General features: G+C 35.7%; 1 protein-coding gene across 1 annotated transcript; it reads left to right on the forward strand.

Moving 5' to 3' along the window:
- Nucleotides 1–430: 430 nt before the first annotated feature.
- On the forward strand, nt 431–23,810 carry LOC141481174 (uncharacterized). Its single transcript, XM_074172308.1, has 3 exons — nt 431–744; nt 798–4,675; nt 22,806–23,810. The coding sequence occupies exons 2-3, from the start codon at nt 4,662–4,664 to the stop codon at nt 23,248–23,250; spliced, it is 459 nt and encodes a 152-aa protein (XP_074028409.1). The 5' UTR covers nt 431–744; nt 798–4,661; the 3' UTR covers nt 23,251–23,810.
- Nucleotides 23,811–25,328: the final 1,518 nt, after the last annotated feature.

Consider the following 25,328-nt stretch of genomic DNA (forward strand, 5'->3'; position numbering starts at 1 on the left):
TATCCTTTGAGTAAAGATCTTAAAAGGTAACGTAGTGTTTTGAAAGGTCACATAAGAGCAGAGAAGTAAATATGTTTATTAGTGTTTTAGACTATGACGCTAAAAATAAATATACCTATGTGGTAAATTTTCGTTATCTGGACACCCGGCGATTTTGAAAAAATTTTTGACTGTACTTACGTATTTTGATGCGTAGATTACGAATCCGAAAGATAAAAGCGGCGCTCTCCCTTATTTGAAAAGTTACGGCCCTTCAAAGTTCAGAAAAGGGCAACTTTTCAGCCTTCTTTTTCACTAAATAAACTATTTAAAAACAAGCATTTATTCACTAGGTCACCTTTACACCTTATTCCTCCTTCTTTAACACTTTCCACTTCAATAATAAACATTTTTCTTATAAAAATATTAAAAATGTACGGAGCTGCTTTTTGGTTACAAATCACTGTATTTTACGTTTTTAAGGTTAATGATATGGTTGGTACGACTGATGCAGTCCATATTCCTGAAGTAATTCAAATGTTTTTTACCTTCATTCTTTGGATCGTAAATTGGTTTTTGGTGGTGTATTACGAATTTGAAATAGTAGGCGACGGCAAATACCAACCGCTTTTTTCTGAAATGTCACTAGTAACTAACATAAAAATAGAATAATGTCACCAGGAGAAGCATTCTTTTTTAAATTAAGTTTTTCATAAGAAAAATGTTGATTATTGAAGTGAAAAGTGTTAAAGAAGGAGGAATAAGGTGTAAAGGTGACCTAGTGAATAAATGCTTGTGTTTTTAAATAGTTTATTTAGTGAAAAAGAAGGCTGAAAAGTTGCCCTTTTCTGAACTTTGAAGGGCCGTAACTTTTTAAATAAGGGGGAGCGCCGCTTTTTTCTTTCGGATTCGTAATCTACGCATCAAAATACGTAAGTACAGTCAAAAATTTTTTCAAAATCGCCGGGTGTCCACATAACGAAAATTTACCAAATTTTTGTTGAATTATAGTCCATTTTATGACTTTCTTTGGAAACATGATTACTAAGAGCACATCTCTCAGGATGTAATCTACTATCACTTTTATGTGAGCTGATTCTGTCTTTGAGTAATCTTGACGTTTAACCAATATATTTCCTACCACACGGGCAGGCTTAACGGTTAAATTGGCTAAATGTAAATTTTTCCAGAACGAAATGCATTTTCTCGGCTTTGTAGTTTCTCCGAAAGGTATTTGTCCAGATCCAGAAAGGATTCAGGTCATCCAGGATTATCGACGTCGTTCCAACTTGAAAGAGCTACAAAGGTTCCTAGGCCTTTGTAATTATGACCGAGCTTTTTCACTGAGGTTTGCCGACCTTTCGGAGCCGCTTACCTCACTCTTGCGAAAACCTACCAAGTGGAAATAGAGGGAGGAACAGGAAACAGCTTTCCAAAGTCTCAAGTAGGAACTCCCAAGAGTCCACTCTGTTATATCACCCTGATCCCACCTTACCGTTCCATGTAGCAACGGACGCAAGCAATGTTGGAATCACGGGACAGCTCTATCAAATCAAAGGGGTGAAAAACATGTGGTGGCCTGGGAGAGTCGACTGTTCCTAGAAAGGGAAAGACGATACAGTTCGAACGAAAAAGAAGTATTAGCTGCACTCTGGTGTATATTACGTTGGAGAATTTACCTCCTGGCCAACGAGTTTACCCTTCATACGGACAGCCGAACTTTAACCTATCTCAACTCTTGTCGACTGTTGAGTCCAAGAATCACGAGATGGGCTCTTGCCCTTCAGGATTTTACCTTTCAGATTGTACATGTGCCAGGAAAGGAAAATTTTCAGGTCGATGCACTATCACGATATGCTTGCTTAAGACTTCCCACACCAACTGACAAATGTTTCAGAGTAACCTCTATTCAACTTCCCGTTCAGATTGGCGAGAAGTTGAAGAGAATAGGTGAGTTGCAAACCGATGATCCTAAACTTCGCATCATCAAAAATAACATTTTAACGGACGTTGCGATCCAAGCAAAATTTGCCATATATAAAGACATTCTTTATAAAAGAGGAGACGGTTCAAACATTTTCCTTCTCTGCATTCCAGAATCACTTATATACGAGACCTAGTTATGGGTGTGCATGAAGCTCTGGGACACTTCGGAGTCTATAAAATATGGATGGCTCTGAGAGAGGAAGTTTTTTTCAAAATATGCAAAGAAATATTAAGAAAATAATTAAATCATGTGATTTATGTCAAAAATCCAAAATATCAATCTTACCAAATCCTCCCCAAGTACCGATACTTCCAGAATCGAAGACGGACTTACTAGCTATGGATGTGCTTGGTCCCTTGGTGCGCAGTCGCGGAGGGGCTATGTATATTTTTGTCATTTATAATGTATTCACCAAATACGTGACATTGTATCCGATAAAAAAGGCAAATTCTATCACCATGTTGAACAGGCTGAAAAAAAATTATTTTCCGTTGCATGGTGTCCGAAACGTGTACTTCATGATAATGCTACACAATTCTCCTCGAAAGTTTGGAAAGCCAATTTAGAGACATTGGGCATTAAACTTGTCTATATTTCTGTGTGCCACCCAATGGCCAATCCGTCGGAACGTTGCATGCGCAAAATTGGCTGAATTTTGCGTTGATATTGTCATGACCGGCATACGAAATGGGCAATGGATATTCCGCTATTTCATTCCTTTTTAAACTCAGTCGTCCACGAATCCACCGGCTTCGCTCCTATTGAGCTTGAGTTCGGAAAGGATAAAGTGAAGTTGTTACCACCTGATATCGTCCATCCCGATTATAATTTGGGAAACCACTCGCAAAACGATAAACTAGTTCTGGCCGAAGGAAACCTTGGGTGTAGAGCGGAGCGACAAGCCGCAAAACACCCTGGTCGCCCTTACACCCGTTTTCAACCGGGTGACTTAGTTTGTTACGTAATTTATCAGCTTTGAACTGTACAATAAAAACAACTTTACCAAATGGTTACGTAAACAAGGTGAAGTAAAGGGTTATGCTCACAGCTAGCCTGAACAGGGAGAGAGGAGTGAATTCCTGAAATACTAGGTGTCACTTTAACGGGCGCCAATAGATTCAAATATTTAACCCTGACTGAAAATAAAGAAATTAGAGAAATTGAATCTATAAGATCTACTCTAAAAAGTAACCAATTGATAATGAACTTTGGCAGGTAACAATTAGAAAGACTACGGTATTAATTTGATAGAAATATATTATATACTGTTATCTATAAATATATAATGAATAAAACAAAATTTAAAATGGTTGGGAGGTTTCGTGCACTTAGAAATCTCTCATGAGAGGGAAGAAGAGGAATGGATGAGATCTGTATTGTACCTAGGTCTTCGTCCAGTCCCCTAAAGACATTACGCAAAACTAACATAACTAATACAAATTATAGAAAACATTCAAACAATATTCGCTGAGAGTAATTCCCCGTTGATGATTACCAAATGTAGATATTGGCCCGTGGAAGTTACGGAAAGCAAAATAAATGATCAAGAACAAATTCCGCTATGCGGTACTTAGCCAGATTTCTGGATTGTACGGAGTACTGCACTTCCTGGAACGGGTGTTCACTTCCTTAATTATATCCTTATGAGGCGACCATGAATATTACGGTATTGCTACCAGAGAATGATATATATTCTCTTCCGAGTAACTTTTATTTCCTCGAGATGATTTCAATATTTGGGGTTAAACGCCTAGAAAATCATATTTATGATTGTAGTGATTATATTATAGAAATTCAAGCTGAATGAAATATAGGAAACCTATTCAACTTAGTGAAATTATAAGAACTCACCTCCGATTACCGATTCCCTAATAATCGCGAGACGTTGACTTCCTTTTCCACAAAAAAAGGACTGATATCTAAAATCCTCCGTAGAGACAAATCAACAGTTGATAATCTAATCCGACGAATTATTTAACCAAATATCACTGTCGAAAGGAACATTGATCAAATAAAACCGCCTAAAGCGTAAAATATGCAATCGACAGAATTCAGCGTTCAATACATTCGAGCCATTTTTTGAATAAAAATAAAACTCTCCAATCCTTTTTTTGTACCCGATAGTTCCTATCGCTACAAACAAAAGGTTTCCTCGTTTCATCGATGTTATATGCCCATGGCTGACCTCTACCATTCATCTCCAAGGTGACCAATTCAAGAGCATAGCTGAATCAACATCCGGCACCTACGCAGTTCCAGAAGGATCCCAGGCGCCGTTTACTGTTTTTTGTTCACCTAGACGCTTACTTCATGATATTTTTTCATATTAAAACTTCCTGCGTGGCGTAATAGAGTTAGTTGTATTCTAGTTGTCATACTGTTACTACTCAACTCTGCGGATACAGATCTGTTTCCCCTGTTCAATAAATATCAATTTTTAAAAAGTTATTTTTCTCAAGTGAGTTATAACAAAATTGGCGCAGTCGGTAGGATCCTTCAACACTATACGGAACAAGGAACAGCCTAACCGATAGTGGTGGATCCTAATCCTTCAAGGAAGAACCAACCACCCCAAAGAAGAAACGAAAACAACCCAAGCCACAGGAGCATGGCAGGACGGTCTCTTCAACGGTAGAAGAACAAGCGCACGCTAACTTCGCTGGAGCAACGCTAGTGAAGCCGGATTTCATCCTCCATGGACATCCTTTGGTAAGCAACAAACTAAGAATCATCTCGATTTTTTTTAATATAATTGAATGTTTCCATTCTTGTGTGTACTGTTCTATTTTCAAAACAAAAAATGTCCAACACAAATGCTTCACCCAGTGCACCCCCACTTGAACCCTATAAATTGAGTGAAATTTTTTCAATCGTCCCAGAATATGACGGTGATCAAATTTTTCTTAATACGTTCATAAGTGCGTGTAATACCGCTTACCGCATGGCAGTTCAAGACCAAAGAATTTTACTTGTTTTACATATAAAAAACAAACTCAGAGGTAAAACAGCAGAATTAATAAGTTCTCGCAACCCAGAAACTTGAAAAGAAATCAAAATATTGCTAAACCAATATTTTGGTGATTCTCAAGATTTAGTCTCTTCAATTCAAGACCTGCAGAGAATTTTCCAAATGCCAAATGAGTCCCCTTTTGTTTTTATTAACAGACTCCAAACTCATAATGCAAAAATGCATGCGGCTATACAAAAACAAGCGCTCACTGCAGAAGAAAAACAAGCCCAACAAAATCTTATCGAAACCATGACGCTAATCATGCTATCAGTAGGTTCAGAGCCAACAATCGGACAAATAGTAAGAGCAGGAAATCCACCCTCAATGCTCGAAGCTGTCCAGAGAATTAAGAGAGAATTACAACTCTCTTACTTCCAACAACAAAAACTCAATAAAAATATGAATCTTAACCAACACAAAAAACCACAAAACCCTACACAACAAAAATTTTGTAATCTCTCCAAACCGAGTGTAGAGTCAGACAGATTCCCCAACAAAATTCTCAAAAACCAATGTTCCAACAAAACCCATCGATCCAACAATATTTTCAAAAAAAAATTTCCAAACGCAAGGTATCAGACCTAATCGACCCACATCAAATCCAAATTTAAATAGACCATCGTTAATTGAACAAAATCCAAACCAACAAAGACCATCGGCTATACAACGCAATCCATATTTTAATCGAACAAACACTCGAAGTGAACATTATCTCAATCAAGGCATAAATAGTTATCAAGAAAATTTTAATGAATTTTCTGAAAACCCCTACGAATACGAAGACTATGCAGCTAGTTTTTCAACATGTCAAAATTTCCATGAAAACCCGAACGTTGAATATGTTGATTACCTGCAAAGTCAATTCAATCAGGATTTTCAATTTGGCTCAACAACAGCAGACCCTCCTGCTATCGACCCAACGCCAGAAATTCAGACCCAAATACAAACATTGAATCTGGATCCCAACCTAGAAAAGAAATACCAAGTTACGTGGGACCCGGAAACATCAACCGCAGAACTTGACGATATTTTTGAATACGACCCTGACAATTATGCTTTTGAAAGTAAATTTGACTACTACCAATATTTAAAAGACGAAATTCCAAATACTATAGAAATCGAACCTCGGACAGAAGGAATTTTTAAATTAAAATGTCATTTCTCAAATACTGATGCTATACTGGTAGCTCAGAATAAAGAAAATGTTCGTTTGCCAAACGCCTTAGTAAAAGTAAATGAAAAAGAAGAGTTTTTCACTTCAATTATAAATTCAAATGCTATATCTAAAGTAGTAGAATTTTATGGGAAAGAAAGTTTTTGGCTTTCTACTACTCCATCTGATACAAAAAAATGGATGAGAGAATCTTCCAAAGAAAGGAAGGATTAATCAATTTGAAAATAAGTAACTCTATACATGGATGTGTAGATCATGCAAAGAAGTAACTTTCAGACACAAACTGAAAGAAAGTCCTCCTGAAATAGCTACTTTCATATAAACATTGAATTACACGAAAGAAAAAAATCTTTCGAAACAAATACTTCTATATGAACACTAAAATTATACACAAGATACTTTTCTCTATTCAGTTTGTATATCGAACATTTTTTTTGTATCAGATGGAGTAGTAGAAAGCCAAAAACTTTCTTTCCCAAAAAATTAATCACTCCTAAAAATATAACCCTTTCAAATCAAATAGAATTTTATAATCTGAATATCGAACCAATTTAAAATTTTTCTTTGAACCCCATAAATGAAACAAAAATCGAAAAAAATTATGTAGAAAGGGAATTTGAAATAAAAAAACAATTACGATTAGTTCATTTGAACGAAGAAGAATCCGAAATAATTACGTAAACTTGCTTGGAATTTTCAAACATCTTTTATTTGGAAGGTGATCGACTCACATTCACAAATGAAATAAATATTCAATCGACACGAAAGACGCAAAACCGGTCTTTACCAAATCGTATCGCTACCCCCAAATTCATAAAGAGGAAGTGAAACGACAAATAAATAAAATGCTAGAAGATGAAATTATACGTCCTTCCATTTCTCCCTGGTCATCTCCAGTGTGGGTTATACCAAAGAAAATAGATGCATCAGGAAAACAAAAATGGCGTGTAGTTGTCGACTATAGAAAGTTAAATGAGCTTACTGTAGATGACAAATACCCTCTCCCAATGATATCAGACCTTCTGGATCAACTTGGCAAATGTCAATACTTCACCACCTTGGACCTTGCTTCTGGTTTCCACCAGATCGAAATCGATGACAAGGACATTGCCAAAACAGCATTTTCGGTAGAAAATGGCCATTACGAATTTTTTAGGATGAGCTTTGGCCTCAAGAATGCTCCATCAACATTTCAGGGTGATGGATAACATTCTTCTCGGAATTCAGAATGAGCGATGTCTTGTCTACATGGACGACATCATCATTTATTCCCCTACCATTCATGAACACATTTCCAGGCTAAAAGAAGTATTTAAAAGACTCCGCCAAGCCAATCTCAAAATCCAACCAGACAAATGTGAATTTCTTAGAAAGGAAGTAGCATATCTTGGACATGTAATAACCAAAGACGGAGTAAAACCAAATCCCGACAAAGTCGAATGTATCATAAATTTCCCAGAACCCGAAAACCAGAAAAGTATAAAATCATTCCTCGGATTAGCCGGATATTATAGAAAATGTATCCCAAATTTTGTTAAAATATCAAAACCCCTCACGAAACTACTTCAAAAAGACACACCTTTCATTTTTAATGATGAATGCAGAAAATCATTCGAAGAATTAAAACAAGCACTTGTTTCAACTCCAATTTTAATTTACTCAAATTTCGAAGACACATTTCTTTTGACTACAGATGCAAGCGCATACGCTATTGGAGCCGTATTATCCCAAGGCCTTATTGGCAAGGACCTACCTATTGCATACGCATCACGAACTCATAAGACGGCATCTGTCAAATGTGAATACATGCCAGCATGGCAGGTTCGGCGTTGCCAGTTGTACAATAAATCAATGTTTATGGAGTAATGTAGCGTTGCCGGTTTTGGAATTAATCGTGAACTACTCGACGAAAATTGGAAGCGCGAAAATGATATATTTTATAATAATGAATCAGATTTAAGAAAAAATATGACAACCTGTGATCCGTCATTGTATACGGGATGTCTCAAAATACATCATTGAAAACAAACATGACGTCGAAGTGTACAGGGTGCGTCAAAATATACCATTTAAGAAAAAACATGTCGGTTCAACAGAAGTCTAGCATTCCAATATGCCAAAAGGGCACTACGTCTCGTATCTTTGTTAACCAAGTTAGTATCATCAGGAGAAAGAGGAGATTCAAAAGTGTCGAGAGGTTAAGCGTTGTGGACTCAACGTGAGGGCAATGGGAGAGCGAAGTATTCGACAATGACATTTCAAAATACGTGGTTTTCCGTGCGTTTTCGATCGTTTTTCGTGCGTTTACGATCGTTTTTCGTGCGTTTACGATCGTTTTTCGTGCGTTTTCGATCGTTTTTCGTGCGTTTTTGACCGTTTTCCGTGCGTTCATTCGTTATCGTTTCATCGTTATTGTCGTAACGGTTTTTCGTGTTTCAATATGACAGTCATTTATCATTTAACGCGTTTCGCTAACCAAGTTAGCATCATTAGGAAATGACTAAAGTCCATGCTTTGTCATATGAAGATTCATTTTGCGAATTTTCAGACTCTTGAACGGAACCTTGTGGAACACCCAACCTGACTTCTGTTACAGAGTGGTGTCGGTCAGCCAATCAGAATGGTGAAATCAAATATCGCTCGATTGATTGTGCTAGATGAAATTGAACTGGAGAATGAGGGTCGAATAATAATAATAATAGTGATAAAACATTAAAAGCTTGAAAGTGACGTAGTCAGCGTGATAGGTGGTGGCGTGTGTGATAATGAATGAGTTATTACAAAGAATAATAGCGCAACTGTCAGAAGGGCACTGAGTTTTATATTCACTAATAATGATCGGATCGTCGCATACAGCACGTCAAATGAAAGGATAAGAAATGGAGAATTCATCGACAGAGAAAAAACAAATATGGCGTAATGAATATACTTTCCAACGCCTAATGTGAAATAACATAGGAAGAATTGCAAATTCAACAAACTTGTAATTAAAAAATGTTGGGTTATGAACAACTATAAGTTCATTCCAATTGCAGAAGCTTGATTCAAAACGCAGAATTTATTGACAAAGAAAATGAAAAAAATCATTGGATACTGAAACATATGATATATTTGGATTCCTTAGGGTGAGAAGGATTCGAATCCATCAAAAAACGACCACTTCCGGTTTTCACTTCCGGCCCTCCGATTTCGATGATTTCAACATCAATGGATTCGTTTAGATGTCATGAAACATAATTAATCATTTGTCGAAGCCAAAAGGGCCTTATAACCTATTTTCATTATACTGGCAGCAACAGATCGATGTGGGTACTCATTTCAAATGATGTCATTTGTAGATTATGAAAAGTATAATATCGAGCGCCTAATGTGAAATAGCATAGAAAGAATTGCACATTTGAAGAAAATCATTGAACATATTTGAAATTAAAAGTTGTTGGGTTATGAACAACTACGAGTGTAATGTAATTGTAAAAGTTTGATTCAAAACACATAATTTGTTGACAAAAAAATGAAATAATCATCGTATACTGAAACATATGATATATTTGGATTCCTTAGGGTGAGAAGGATTCGAATCCATCAAAAAACGACCACTTCCGGTTTTCACTTCCGGTCCTCCGATTTCGATGATGTTGACATCAATGGATTCGTTTAGATGTCAAAAAACATAGTTAATCATTTTACGAAGCCAAAAGGACCTCATAACCTATTTTCGCTATACTAGTCGCAACAGGTCGGTGTGAGTACTCATTTCAAATGATTTAATGTGTAGACTATGAAAAATATAATATCGAGTGCCTAATGTGAAACAGCATAGGAAGAATTGCAAAAAGAATCATTGAAAAAACTTTGGATCGTTACGTACATCATGTCAAATGAAAGAAGAAAAATTGTAGAATTCATCGACAACGAAAAAACAAATATGGTGCAACATGTCAGAAGGGCACTAACCCACATCTTTATTAATGATAACTGAATCTCAACGTGCAGCACATCAAATGAAAGGGAAACGAATGCAGAATTCATCGACAGAGAAAAAGCAAATCTGACGCAACGGGTTTGATGTCGTCGAGTAGAACTACATTTTTATCAAGACTCGTTGCTCCGATCGACTTTCCACACGAGTACTTTTATTCATAAAATTGTCCAAGTAACCTTATTTTGTTGAAAAATATTGAAAAATATCTGTCATTTCAAAGTTTTGGGGTGTGGACCATCGGGGTAGTCCGTTCCTGACTTTGTAGCAAAACAACTGACTCCTGCATGAAAGCTCATCGACGGAATTCATTTGTTTAGTCAATTACCAAAATTTGGATGATTTTGAATATTCACTTGAAAAATTATCAAAGAAAAACATTTTTCATTTTGTAACTTCGAGGGCCCGTAACTTGGTTACGAAGACCTTTAGGAACAAAAGTTATATGAAGTACTGGTGATATTTTGACCCCATCTATACATTCCCGAGAGGAAAAGAGGAAGTCCAGGGACACCCTGTATATATATGTTGGATGATTTCAGTCAAATGTTTTACATGTCGCGGTTTGTTTGAGATAGTATTCGCATATATTGTGAATCAAAACATAAAGCTTTCATTTTTTATTTTTCACAGATGGATTTACAAAAGTTGAATGCAAGTTCGATCGTGAAGAGAAAGCCAAGTATCAAAGTAGCAGATTTGTCTGTGGAGATGCCGCAGAGGATATTCACTGCCAAAATCGTGAAAGGAAAATTAAGGTTAGTACTGTTTCCAATTTTTTCTTTGTTTTATAGGCAAAGAGTTTTTGGGTGTATACAATATTTTTCATTCGGGTCAAAAATTCTCACTCACAGATACGATCCGCATGAAGTAGTGTTTTCATACAATATATTTCCTTCACTCAGTACGTGCAGAATATGTGTTTTAAATTCTTTATTTTGAATGACACTTGATTTTTTATTTTCATTATAAGTGTAGCAATTACTTTATGAAAGACATTACCCTCTCTGTTGCCAAAAAATTTTTTTAGTGTATGTTTTTATTGAAAAATCGAATTTATTCCAGTGTATTTTTTTATTGAAATATCGAATTTATTTCAGAATAATACATCAACGTGTGCAGTATCAGTCAGAGTCATCTCAACAACAACATTCAAAACCGTCATAGCAACCTTTCCAGAACGAGTTTGAAATCTCAGCAGTTTCCATTTTTTTCAGTCTATAGTTGCACATTATGAGGCTAGAATTTGTCGATATTCAGTGATTTGTTGGACAAACTGCGTCTATTCAATATATACACAACCGTAATGAATTTGGAAGACTTTGAAGATTCATCGTGGTGTGTTCCAAAATTCAAGAAAAACACGCCGTTCTGTATGGGTCATTTCAAAGGAAATTTGTTTAGCTGCAGTCTCAATAACGTTGATATTTTATATAAATGGCTTTATAATATACTACCAAAATAAATAAAATACATATCACACACATCTTTTTTTGAAAATGAAAACTCATCTTATACAGGGAAAGTTGTCAAAAATATGCAATAACAAAAAAATTATATACCAGATTTTATAGAGATGAAGAAACATCATATTGAAAGATACTAAGTTGACAAAAACAGGACATTTTAGAAATAAAGGAAATAAGTTTGTCTGTCATTTCAAATTCTGATTCGTTGGGTCGATATAACAAAAAGTGGCATTTTATATCTTGAATTTTATTCAGGACATTATTATAGATGATTGACATTTGTCATTAAATTTCAAGTGTGATATTTGGAAATTCATTTCGTATTGTAGTTTTTTTCGAAATTCCCATTCAAAATAGCATCCTTTGATATAGATACCACCGGACGAGTCTATTATGTGTAGATAACCTGAGTTTCAATTGTTCGGAGTTCTGAGTTCTTGTACAAATAAACATAACAAAGTAACGATACAGACAAATATGAAAAATCGTCATAAAATAATTCAAATCCATTCAAGTGAATACATGAATTGAAAGATATTTTAACCTCAACTTCGATATTCTGAAACAAAAACACACAGTATTCACAATTCCATCTTTCGTTATTCCAAGTTCATAGTCATCAAAATTGATACGATTATAATATATATAGGAATATAAAACTATCTTCAAATACAGTTGCATGAATGCACATCAAGCATTTTGTCGTAGTACGGTGACCGGGGCAAAGTTACAACTTCAGCATAATATGAATGTTTATAAATATTAGGGAAGGTCAAGATCATCAACAGGTATTAAGAAATTCATTCAGTGTCCAAAGCTTTCGGAATACAATGCACATAATTTTCTTTATGAGTATTCGTTCGATATTAAATATTATTACCTCAAAATATATCGAAATCATAACACGTTTGCGATTCATTTTTTCAGTTACATTTGAAAAGTGAGTTTCAGTTTGCAGAAATAATAGCCCACACATGTTGGAAATTTTGCCATAGTGTGGTGAAAATCGTATTGAAAATTCTACGAAATATAAGCGCATACATACAGAGTGAATCAATATTTGAAATATGTCGTTTGGAACCCCCCATAACCCTTCTCTATCGAATTTTGGTAGAAATAATGCTGAGTCGTATTGTAGAGTTAACTTCTTCGCTTACAGCACGTCAAATGAAAGGACAAAAAATCCAGAATTCATTGACGAGAGAATACAAAGATGGCGCAACATGTCAGAAAGACATTAAGTCACAATTTCACTCATGATATTTGGATCTTAACGTGCAGCACATCAAATGAAAGAGAAACGAATGCAGAATGTTATCGACAAAGAAAAAACAAAGATGACGCAACATGTCAGGAAGGAACGAAGCCACATCTCCGTTAATGACAATTGAATCTCAACGTGCAGTACATTGACTGAAAAAGAAAAACAAAATGCAGAATTCATCGACAAAGAAAAAAAAACAAAGACAACGTAACATGTCAGAAAGGCAATGAGCCGTATTTTCGTTAATAATGATTTGTTCTCAACGTACAGCACATCAAATGAAATGGAAACGAATGTGAATTCATCGACAGAGAAAAAACAAAGATGGCGCAACATGTCAGAAGTGCACTAACCTGCTTCTTTGTTAATAAAAGTCGCATCGTCACGTGCAGCATATCAAAGAAAAAACAAAAGAGGCAACCAAAAGGGCACTGAACCATATTTTCGTTAATAATAGTCGGATCGTCGCATTTGACATGATTCATTCACTCAAAACTGAAATGTTTAGAAGATACCAAAGGAGATCTTACGGTGACTATAAGTTCTGGTATGCTTTGTTAGGTATCGAATGATGCGTGCAATTTCATTAATTCCAGCGACGTGATTATTCCAAGATATATTGGTGTCCATTTGAACCTCAAAAAACTTATTGAAGCAGAAGGTGGAACCCCAAAAAAATATCAGATATAGTACAACAAGTCAGTGAAGAGCGGCTTTTTTCTTCAGAAAAATGTTTGAATTTCTTCAAATTTTCCAAATATCTGTAACAGAAAGACAAAACTCAGCTGCGGAACGCTTCTATCTACTGAAGTTAAGTATGTGTCGGTAGTGTGTAACGAAGGTTTCCATTAAATTCACTGGTTGCGCCCTCTGGAGGATGTTTGTTGCGATACACCATAGATGACAATATTTATTGTTTATCATTTCGAATCCGTTGAATACAAGGGGTTTGGAAATAGAAAAAAACAACGTTTTAACGCTTTGTAGACGTGTTTGATGCTCTATGACCAACACCCATTATCCATATTTTCATTATTATCCCGATTGGATGACCACCAAACATTCAATTTTATTGGGATTGAAAGGAGCTGATAGGTTAGGTGGAGTACCAAGGGGGCCGATAGGTTAGGTGGAGTACCAAGGGGGGCGCTGGATGGAACGAGTATCGTAGTGATTTAAGCGTGTAACTCCGCCCCTCGGCCTCCTTGGTACTCCACCTAACCTATCGGCCCCTTGGTACTCCACCTAACCTATCAGCTCCCTTCAATCGCAATAAAATTGAATGTTTGGTGGTCATACAATCGGGATAATAATGAAAATATGGATAACGGGTGTTGGTCATAGAGCATCAAACACGTCTACAAAGCGTTAAAACATTGTTTTTTTCTATTTCCAAACCCCTTGTATTCAACGGATTCGAAATGATAAACAATAAATATTGTCATCTATGGTGTATCGCAACAAACATCCTCCAGAGGGCGCAACCAGTGAATTTAATGGAAACCTTCGTTACACACTACCGACACATACTTAACTTCAGTAGATAGAAGCGTTCCGCAGCTGAGTTTTGTCTTTCTGTTACAGATATTTGGAAAATTTGAAGAAATTCAAACATTTTTCTGAAGAAAAAAGCCGCTCTTCACTGACTTGTTGTACTATATCTGATATTTTTTTGGGGTTCCACCTTCTGCTTCAATAAGTTTTTTGAGGTTCAAATGGACACCAATATATCTTGGAATAATCACGTCGCTGGAATTAATGAAATTGCACGCATCATTCGATACCTAACAAAGCATACCAGAACTTATAGTCACCGTAAGATCTCCTTTGGTATCTTCTAAACATTTCAGTTTTGAGTGAATGAATCATGTCAAATGCGACGATCCGACTATTATTAACGAAAATATGGTTCAGTGCCCTTTTGGTTGCCTCTTTTGTTTTTTCTTTGATATGCTGCACGTGACGATGCGACTTTTATTAACAAAGAAGCAGGTTAGTGCACTTCTGACATGTTTGTTTTTTCTCTGTCGATGAATTCACATTCGTTTCCATTTCATTTGATGTGCTGTACGTTGAGAACAAATCATTATTAACTAAAATACGGCTCATTGCCTTCTGACATGTTACGTTGTCTTTGTTTTTTTTGTCTCTGTCGATGAATTCTGCATTTTGTTTTTCTTTTTCAGTCAATGTACTGCACGTTGAGATTCAATTGTCATTAACGGAGATGTGGCTTCGTTCCTTCCTGACATGTTGCGTCATCTTTATTTTTTCTTTGTCGATAACATTCTGCATTCGTTTCTCTTTCATTTGATGTGCTGCACGTTAAGATCCAAATATCATGAGTGAAATTGTGACTTAATGTCTTTCTGACATGTTGCGCCATCTTTGTATTCTCTCGTCAATGAATTCTGGATATTTTGTCCTTTCATTTGACGTGCTGTAAGCGAAGATTTGATTATTATCAGCGAATATACAACTTAGTGCCCTTCTGACAGTTGTTCCATTTTTTTTTCTAATAACTCATTCATTTCCACAAATCCTCACACATTTTCTACCACGCCACCACCTCCTACGCTGACTACGTCACTTTCAATGTTTTAATATTTTATCATTATTATTATTACTTTTCGACCCACATTCCCCAGTTCAATATCATCTAACACAATTATTAGACCGATATTTAATTCCTCCATTCTGATTGGCTCACCGACACCACTCTGTAACACAAGTTGAGTTTTAATGTTTTATCACTATTATTATTATTATTCGACCCACATTCTTCACTTCAATTTCATCTGAAACAATCATTCTACTGATATTTGATTTCTCCAGTCTGATTGGCTTACAACACCACTCTGTACCAGAAGTTAGGCTGATTGTTCCTCAAGGTTCGGTTCAGGAGACTGAAAATTCGCAAAACGAACCTTCATACGACAAAGCGTGGACTTTATTCATCTCCTGATTATGCTTACTTGGTAAGCGAAACGCGTTAAGTGTTAAATGACTGTCATATTGAAATAGGAAAAAAAACGACAATAACGACGAAACGATAACGAATAAATGCACGTAAACTGTTCGAAAACGCACGCAAAACCGTCGCACGCAAAACTGTTGAATACTTCACTTTCCCCAATTTCGAAGGTTAACTCTACAATACGACTCAGCATTATTTCTACCAAAATTTGATGGAGAAGGGTTATGGGGGGTTCCAAACGATATATTTCAAATATTGATTCACTCTTTATGTATGCGCTTATATTTCGTAGAATTTTCAATACGATTTTCACCACACTATGGCAAAATTTCCAACATGTGTGGGCTATTATTTCTGCAAACTGAAACTCACTTTTCAAATGTAACTGAAAAAATGAATCGCAAACGTGTTATGATTTCGATATATTTTGAGGTAATAATATTTAATATCGAACGAATACTCATAAAGAAAATTATGTGCATTGTATTCCGAAAGCTTTGGACACCGAATGAATTTCCTAATACCTGTTGATGATCTTGACCTTCCCTAATATTTATAAATATTCATATTATGCTGAAGTTGTAACTTTGCCCCGGTCACCGTACTACGACAAAATGCTTGATGTGCATTCATGCAACTGTATTTGAAGATAGTTTTATATTCCTATATATATTATAATCGTATCAATTTTGATGACTATGAACTTGGAATAACGAAAGATGGAATTGTGAATACTGTGTGTTTTTGTTTCAGAATATCGAAGTTGAGGTTAAAATATCTTTCAATTCATGTATTCACTTGAATGGATTTGAATTATTTTATGACGATTTTTCATATTTGTCTGTATCGTTACTTTGTTATGTTTATATGTACAAGAACTCAGAACTCCGAACAATTGAAACTCAGGTTATCTACACATAATAGACTCGTCCGGTGGTATCTATATCAAAGGATGCTATTTTGAATGGGAATTTCGAAAAAACTACCATACGAAATGAATTTCCAAATATCACACTTGAAATTTAATGACAAATGTCAATCATCTATAATAATGTCCTGAATAAAATTCAAGATATAAAATGCCACTTTTTGTTATATCGACCCAACGAATCAGAATTTAAAATGACAGACAAACTTATTTCCTTTATTTCTAAAATGTCCTGTTTTTGTCAACTTAGTATCTTTCAATATGATGTTTCTTCATCTCTATAAAATCTGGTATATAATTTTTTTGTTATTGCATATTTTTGACAACTTTCCCTGTATAAGATAAGTTTTCATTTTCAAAAAAAGATGTGTGTGATATGTATTTTATTTATTTTGGTAGTATATTATAAAGCCATTTATATAAAATATCAACGTTATTGAGACTGCAGTCTCCAAATTCTTCCAAATTCATTACGGTTGTGTATATATTGAATAGACGCAGTTTGTCCAACAAATCACTGAATATCGACAAATTCTAGCCTCATAATGTGCAACTATAGACTGAAAAAAATGGAAACTGCTGAGATTTCAAACTCGTTCTGGAAAGGTTGCTATGACGGTTTTGAATGTTGTTGTTGAGATGACTCTGACTGATACTGCACACGTTGATGTATTATTCTGAAATAAATTCGATTTTTCAATAAAAAAATACACTGGAATAAATTCGATTTTTCAATAAAAACATACAGTAAAAAAATTTTTTGGCAACAGAGAGGGTAATGTCTTTCATAAAGTAATTGCTACACTTATAATGAAAATAAAAAATCAAGTGTCATTCAAAATAAAGAATTTAAAACACATATTCTGCACGTACTGAGTGAAGGAAATATATTGTATGAAAACACTACTTCATGCGGATCGTATCTGTGAGTGAGAATTTTTGACCCGAATGAAAAATATTGTATACACCCAAAAACTCTTTGCCTATAAAACAAAGAAAAAATTGGAAACAGTACTAACCTTAATTTTGTACAATCTCAAATGAAACGACAAAATTCGGTTTCCCAATGTCCATTAACCCTTTGAACACAATAGCGTATTTTCCTGATGAACATTCTTCTAAGTGAGGACGATACGCCTCCGTCACTCGGTGGGGCAGAAATGATACTTTATCTCCCAAATCTAACAAGACCGCCTCACCAAATTTTCCTTTCACGATTTTGGCAGTGAATATCCTCTGCGGCATCTCCACAGGCAAATCTGCTACTTTGATATTTGGCTTTCTCTTCACGATCGAACTTGCATTCAACTTTTGTAAATCCATCTGTGAAAAATAAAAAATGAAAGCTTTATGTTTTGATTCACAATATATGCGAATACTATCTCAAACAAACCGCGACATGTAAAACATTTGACTGAAATCATCCAACATATATATATATCGAGAAAAATTTTGGAAATCAAATGATTCAACAATTCTCACCAATTTTCAATTAAATTACATTTGAATAAATTCATCTGAGGAAAAAGTCAAACCTAAAACACTTACTTTCAAATAGAATCGGTGCACTTGTCACTGGTATCACTTTCAACGGATGCAACTAACTCATTTCGCCATGCATGACGTATTTATAGTAAAATAAGTGATGACATATTTTAAAATGAAACAAAGAGCCTTTGTTTCGTCGCTTTGAGAACTGCGTATCTCCGGATGTAGATTCGACATTGACAGTGATCAATGTCACTTTGGGTTTGAATATAAAAATTAGTGATGACATATTCTGAAATGAAACAAAAGAAAATCAAAGAGTCTTTGTTAGATGCATATTCAGCGTTGACATTGATCCATGTCACCTTGGATTTGAATAGCGCAACAAACACATTAATTCTGCTTTTTTCCCCCATTTTATATGAAGTGCTACATGTGATGATGCGACTATTATTAGTGAAGATACAACTTTGTGTCCTCTTGGCATCGTCTCCGTTTTTTTTCTCTGTTGATGAATTCTGCATTCGTTTCCCTTTCATTTGATGTGCTGCACGTTGAGATCCAACTATCATTAACAAAGATGTTGCTTAGTGTCACTCTGACATACTGCGCCATATTTGTTTTTTCTCTGTCGATGAATTTTGCATTTCTTTTCCTTTCATTTGACGTGCTGTACGTGACGATTCGACAATTATTAACGAAAATGTGGCTTTGTGTCCTTCTGACATGTTGCGTCAGATTTGCTTTTTCTCTGTCGATGAATTCTGCATTCGTTTCCCTTTCATTTGATGTGCTGCACGTTGAGATTCAGTTATCATTAATAAAGATGTGGGTTAGTGCCCTTCTGATATGTTGCACCATATTTGTTTTTTCGTTGTCGATGAATTCCACAATTTTTCTTCTTTCATTTGACATGATGTACGTAACGATCCAAAGTTTTTTCAATGATTCTTTTTGCAATTCTTCCTATGCTGTTTCACATTAGCTTAACATTAGATTAACTATGTTTTTTGACATCTAAACGAATCCATTGATGTCAAAATCATCGAAATCGGAGGACCGGAAGTGAAAACCAGAAGTGGTCGTTTTTTGATGGATTCGAATCCTTCTCACCCTAAGGAATCCAAATATATCATATGTTTCAGTGTACGATGATTATTTCATTTTTTTGTCAACAAATTATGTGTTTTGAATCAAACTTTTGCAATTAAATTACACTCGTAGTTGTTCATAACCCAACAACTTTTAATTTCAAATATGTTCAATGATTTTCTTCAAATGTGCAATTCTTTCTATGCAATTTCACATTAGTTGCTCGATATTATACTTTTCATAATCTACAAATGACATCATTTGAAATGAGTACCCACATCGATCTGTTGCTGCCAGTATAATGAAAATAGGTTATAAGGCCCTTTTGGCTTCGACAAATGATTAATTATGTTTCATGACATCTAAACGAATCCATTGATGTTGAAATCATCGAAATCGGAGGACCGGAAGTGAAAACCGGAAGTGGTCGTTTTTTGATGGATTCGAATCCTTCTCACCCTAAGGAATCCAAATATATCATATGTTTCAGTATCCAATGATTTTTTTCATTTTCTTTGTCAATAAATTCTGCGTTTTGAATCAAGCTTCTGCAATTGGAATAAACTTATAGTTGTTCATAACCCAACATTTTTTAATTACAAGTTTGTTGAATTTGCAATTCTTCCTATGTTATTTCACATTAGGCGTTGGAAAGTATATTCATTACGCCATATTTGTTTTTTCTCTGTCGATGAATTCTCCATTTCTTATCCTTTCATTTGACGTGCTGTATGCGACGATCCGATCATTATTAGTGAATATAAAACTCAGTGCCCTTCTGACAGTTGCGCTATTATTCTTTGTAATAACTCATTCATTATCACACACGCCACCACCTATCACGCTGACTACGTCACTTTCAAGCTTTTAATGTTTTATCACTATTATTATTATTATTCGACCCTCATTCTCCAGTTCAATTTCATCTAGCACAATCAATCGAGCGATATTTGATTTCACCATTCTGATTGGCTGACCGACACCACTCTGTAACAGAAGTCAGGTTGGGTGTTCCACAAGGTTCCGTTCAAGAGTCTGAAAATTCGCAAAATGAATCTTCATATGACAAAGCATGGACTTTAGTCATTTCCTAATGATGCTAACTTGGTTAGCGAAACGCGTTAAATGATAAATGACTGTCATATTGAAACACGAAAACCCGTTACGACAATAACGATGAAACGATAACGAATGAACGCACGGAAAACGGTCAAAAACGGTCAAAAACGCACGAAAAACGATCGAAAACGCACGAAAAACGATCGTAAACGCACGAAAAACGATCGAAAACGCACGGAAAACCACGTATTTTGAAATGTCAATGTCGAATACTTCGCTCTCCCATTGCCCTCACGTTGAGTCCACAACGCTTAACCTCTCGACACTTTTGAATCTCCTCTTTCTCCTGATGATACTAACTTGGTTAACAAAGATACGAGACGTAGTGCCCTTTTGGCATATTGGAATGCTAGACTTCTGTTGAACCGACATGTTTTTTCTTAAATGGTATATTTTGACGCACCCTGTACACTTCGACGTCATGTTTGTTTTCAATGATGTATTTTGAGACATCCCGTATACAATGACGGATCACAGGTTGTCATATTTTTTCTTAAATCTGATTCATTACTATAAAATATATCATTTTCGCGCTTCCAATTTTCGTCGAGTAGTTCACGATTAATTCCAAAACCGGCAACGCTACATTACTCCATAAACATTGATTTATTGTACAACTGGCAACGCCGAACCTACCATGCTGGCATGTATTCACATTTGACAGATGCCGTCTTATGAGTCTAGTGTTTACAGTGTCCTTCTTCAACCAATAGATAGTTCAGCTAGTGACTCATAGATGACTCTGTGTGTTCTATAACTTAATTTTCAAACCGGCAACGCTACATTACTCCATAAACATTGATTTATTGTACAACTGGCAACACCTGCTTGCACTAGCAACCGGTAAATCTCGATACCATCTCCATTTCTCTTTGCATCGATTACGTCACACGCGCCTCTCGCTCTTACACACACATACACATCTTTACATGAAATATTAATTATTTCCCAAATCTAAGTATATTTTCCTATCTTCAATATGATAATGACGATTACAATCTAGGGAAATAAAAAATAAAAATGCTGTCAAGTATAATGAATGAGTCAATTTCGGTCCCGACAAAACTAACGTTATAAATACCCAACATTCGCAGTTAACTTCAATATCTTATGATGGTGTAGAGGCTAAGGACAATGTCTACGGCGCGGACGACCCAGGTTCGAATCTCATAACTATAAACTTTTTTTATTTAAAATCACGTGACTGAATGGGACCGAGGGAGCTGATAGGTTAGGTGGAGTACCAAGGGGCCGAGGGGGTGAGGAAGAGTCGCAAGAGGGCCTGAGCGGTGATGTGGAGTACTAAGGGGGCCGTGAATGCTTGAATCGCTACGAAACTCGTTCTATCCTGCGTCGATGACGTCACACGTTTCCTCCACTCCCGGTTTTGAATTTCCCGCTGTATGCGAGATAGCTGATTGGTTGACTGAATGACGGTTAAAGTGGAGGTGGTCTGAAGTGGGCTTTGAAGGCTAAGGCTAAGTTTACACATAATGGATGTGTGACAGTGACAAGGCGCTGACCTTTGCCCCTTCCGTGTGAAGTGGGCCTTAGGGACCAAAATTGCCAGAATGAACCTCCATAAGAAAATACATGGGGTTTTGATTTGGAAGCCGTGCTGCCTATATACTCAAGTGTATCCAATCCCAGACAAAACAGCAAAAAACCATTTCAGATACCCTACTTTTATTTTTCCAGCATTATGGAACCCCATTACGAATCCACTGTGATTACGGTCGAGAATTCGATAATGCCCTTCTAAGAGACCTTTGTACCCTTTTCGATATAAAGCTAACATATTCTAGTGTCAATCATCCCCAATCCAACGGATCTGTGGAAAGATTCCATGCAACATTATTAGAAATGATTAGAGCCCATCTGGCCGAGCACCCAGATGATCACCCTTTTAATGTATTACCATTCGCGGTAATATGTGAACAAATCTCACGGATTTACACCCCATGAATTAGTTTTCAGACACACAGCAAGCAGGCCTCCAGAAAAACTATGTAATCAAGAACAACTTATTACAAAATATGTGAGAGACCTAAATAATACACTCTCTCATTATTACAAAGTAGCACGAGAAAAAATCGAAAGGAAAAAGCCGTTTCGACAGAAATATTTCTGGAGAAAAACCTAATTACAAAGTAGGCGATAAAGTTTACGTCAAGGAATCGCAAATAAAAGACAAATTGCAAAATAAATTCAACGGCCCATTCATAATTGAACAATTCTTTCAAAACTCAGCAATACTTCTAAATGTGCAAACAAATCAAAGAACAAAAGTGAACTTTGATAGGATGAAACCGTATATTGAAAATCAAATTTATTTTCAGGTCACTCCTACTGCTCGGAACAGTAGCGTTCCCTGTAACCAGTCCATACAAAATTGAAACAATCAACAATACCGTAGGCGTATATTATCATGAAAAAGGTAATATTATTCTCACGAACGACAAATGGACGCTACTCGTCAATAAAAACATTTCCCAAGTCAAAGAAGCCTTTGATGTCAACGTTAAGATTCTAGATTCATTAATCAGCATGACCTCGATTTACGGTCAAAGTATGAGCACATTTCGCTCTGAAGTCAAAACTCACACCGGCCTTATCTCACAACTAGCTCAAGCGTTGAGAGATAAGTTTCGTGGAATTTCAATGGATGCAAAACACCCTAGACGAAATAAACGTGGTCTCATAAATGGCATTGGATCTATTTTTAAATCAATTACTGGAAATCTTGACGCTTCAGATGGCGAATTCAATAAACAGGCTGAATAACAATGAACATCAATTAGAGAATTTATTAAAAAATCAAATAGCCGTTATTACTTCTGTTATTCAAAATTTCAATACAACAATAAGAAAATTGCAAATTGATGAAAAAACATTTAATGAAGACATTCGAGTAATAGAAAAGTCAATAACAGAACTGAACGACAGAATAGCACAAGTGGAAGCAAAATTGAAATTTATAGTAATTTGTGAAAAACTTATGGAAAGCTTTTCATTTATTCAAGAAAACGTTGATGACGCCTTGGATTCAATTACATTTGCAAGATTAAATATTATTCAGTAGTCAATCATAACACCTGATCACTTAATAAATGCACTACTAGAAATTTCTCAAAATTTAAGAAGAAATAAACTCCCTCTCCAACCAAAATTGGACAAAATAGCTCACTATCTCGAAATAATTGAACTAGAAGCCTTTCAAACTGAGCACAACCTAATATTTCTACTCAAAATCCCATTGACTGAACCTCCAATTTATACCCTATACTATGTGTACCCCATTCCAATATTTGATGATAGAACAGGGCTACATCATATTTTGCAAATTTCACAACAATATATGGCGAAAGACGATGACTCTTTAATGTTTATACCAATCATGGATATGAGTGCGTGTAATACTTTGACATTCCAAACTAAATTGTGTTACAATATGTTCGCATATCCGATTGACCAAAACTCTATTTGTGAAGCCCAAATTTTCAAGTACACGAAAAACGTTCCAACCAACTGTCAGAGCTCCTTATTTTTCAGTCAGAATTATAAAGTGCACAAAATTGAAACGAACCTATGGCTAGTGATACTCTCGGAACCTTTACAAGTGACTATAAACTGTCCCGAAAAAAAAGTGAAAACGGAATTAATAAACAAAAACTCTCTCATAACTCTTGAAACGGAATGCAGTGCCTTTATTGGAGTAACAAAAATTCAAGCTGATTCCAGATTTTCGAAATATTCAAATATCTCGTATGGATCATATCCAGTCTTAATACCATACGAATGTTGCAATAACCTACCGGACAAATCAAGTATTCCAAAACTGAAGCCATTGAAATTGAACGATTTGAATGTCGATGATTTGGAAATTGCCAAACACAAACTTGATTCATATTCCAAAACCCTGGATGATTTGATAAATCAACCATATGTAACCAAACATATTTCTTGGTTTACATACTTCACCATTACGCTAATTATTGTGTTAATAATTCTGTACACCTTTTGTAAATGCAGAAGATGTCGCAGCAGCCTAGCAATTGCAGATGTCAACAACCCACCACCGCCTCCAAGACCCTTCAGGCCTTTTAAGCGTTTTTCAAGTATGTTCCCAAGAAGAAGACCTAGCCTTCGAAATGAGATTTCCGAGGACGAGGAAATCACATTAGACGATTACTAATATATTTTTTGTTATTTTACAGCCCAAAAGTTGCTTCATAAGGAATCAACTTTTTTTGGTAAAGGTGAGTTGTTTTATGACCAATTCAAGAGCATAGCTGAATCAACATCCGGCACCTACGCAGTTCCAGAAGGATCCCAGGGGCCGTTTACTGTTCTTTGTTCACCTAGACGCTTACTTCATGATATTTTTTCATATAAAAACATGCTGCGTGGCGTAATAGAGTTAGTTGGATTCTAGTTGTCATACTGTTACTACTCAACTCTGGGGATACAGATCTGTTTCCCCTGTTCAATAAATATTAATTTTTAAAAAGTTATTTTTCTCAAGTGAGTTATAACATCGATGATGGCAGCAGCTCTCGTATGCGATATGGAAGATCATTGAAGTGTATTCCTGGTTGCCTACCTTTTAGGAGTTTTTCTAAAATTTTACGGACAATGTAACAAGTTTTACTTAAGGCCTACAATATTTCTTCATCCATTCGGGCCGAAACGAGAAAGCTTTTGCTTCTCTTTGAGGGTCCCTACCGGATCAAATAAAAAATTGCAAATGATACTTATATCCTTTGCCAGCCGGACCAAGATCTTGAGCGTGGCATGTTTCACGCCAGTCACCTAAAACTTTATCATTCGCCAATCCAAACTGTGAACACTTTACGATAGAA

This window comes from Leptinotarsa decemlineata, unplaced genomic scaffold, assembly GCF_025532065.1.
Source record: "Leptinotarsa decemlineata unplaced genomic scaffold, Ldec_3_MD MMD2_tig00000090_RagTag_RagTag, whole genome shotgun sequence".
Taxonomy (NCBI): Eukaryota; Metazoa; Arthropoda; class Insecta; order Coleoptera; family Chrysomelidae; genus Leptinotarsa; species Leptinotarsa decemlineata.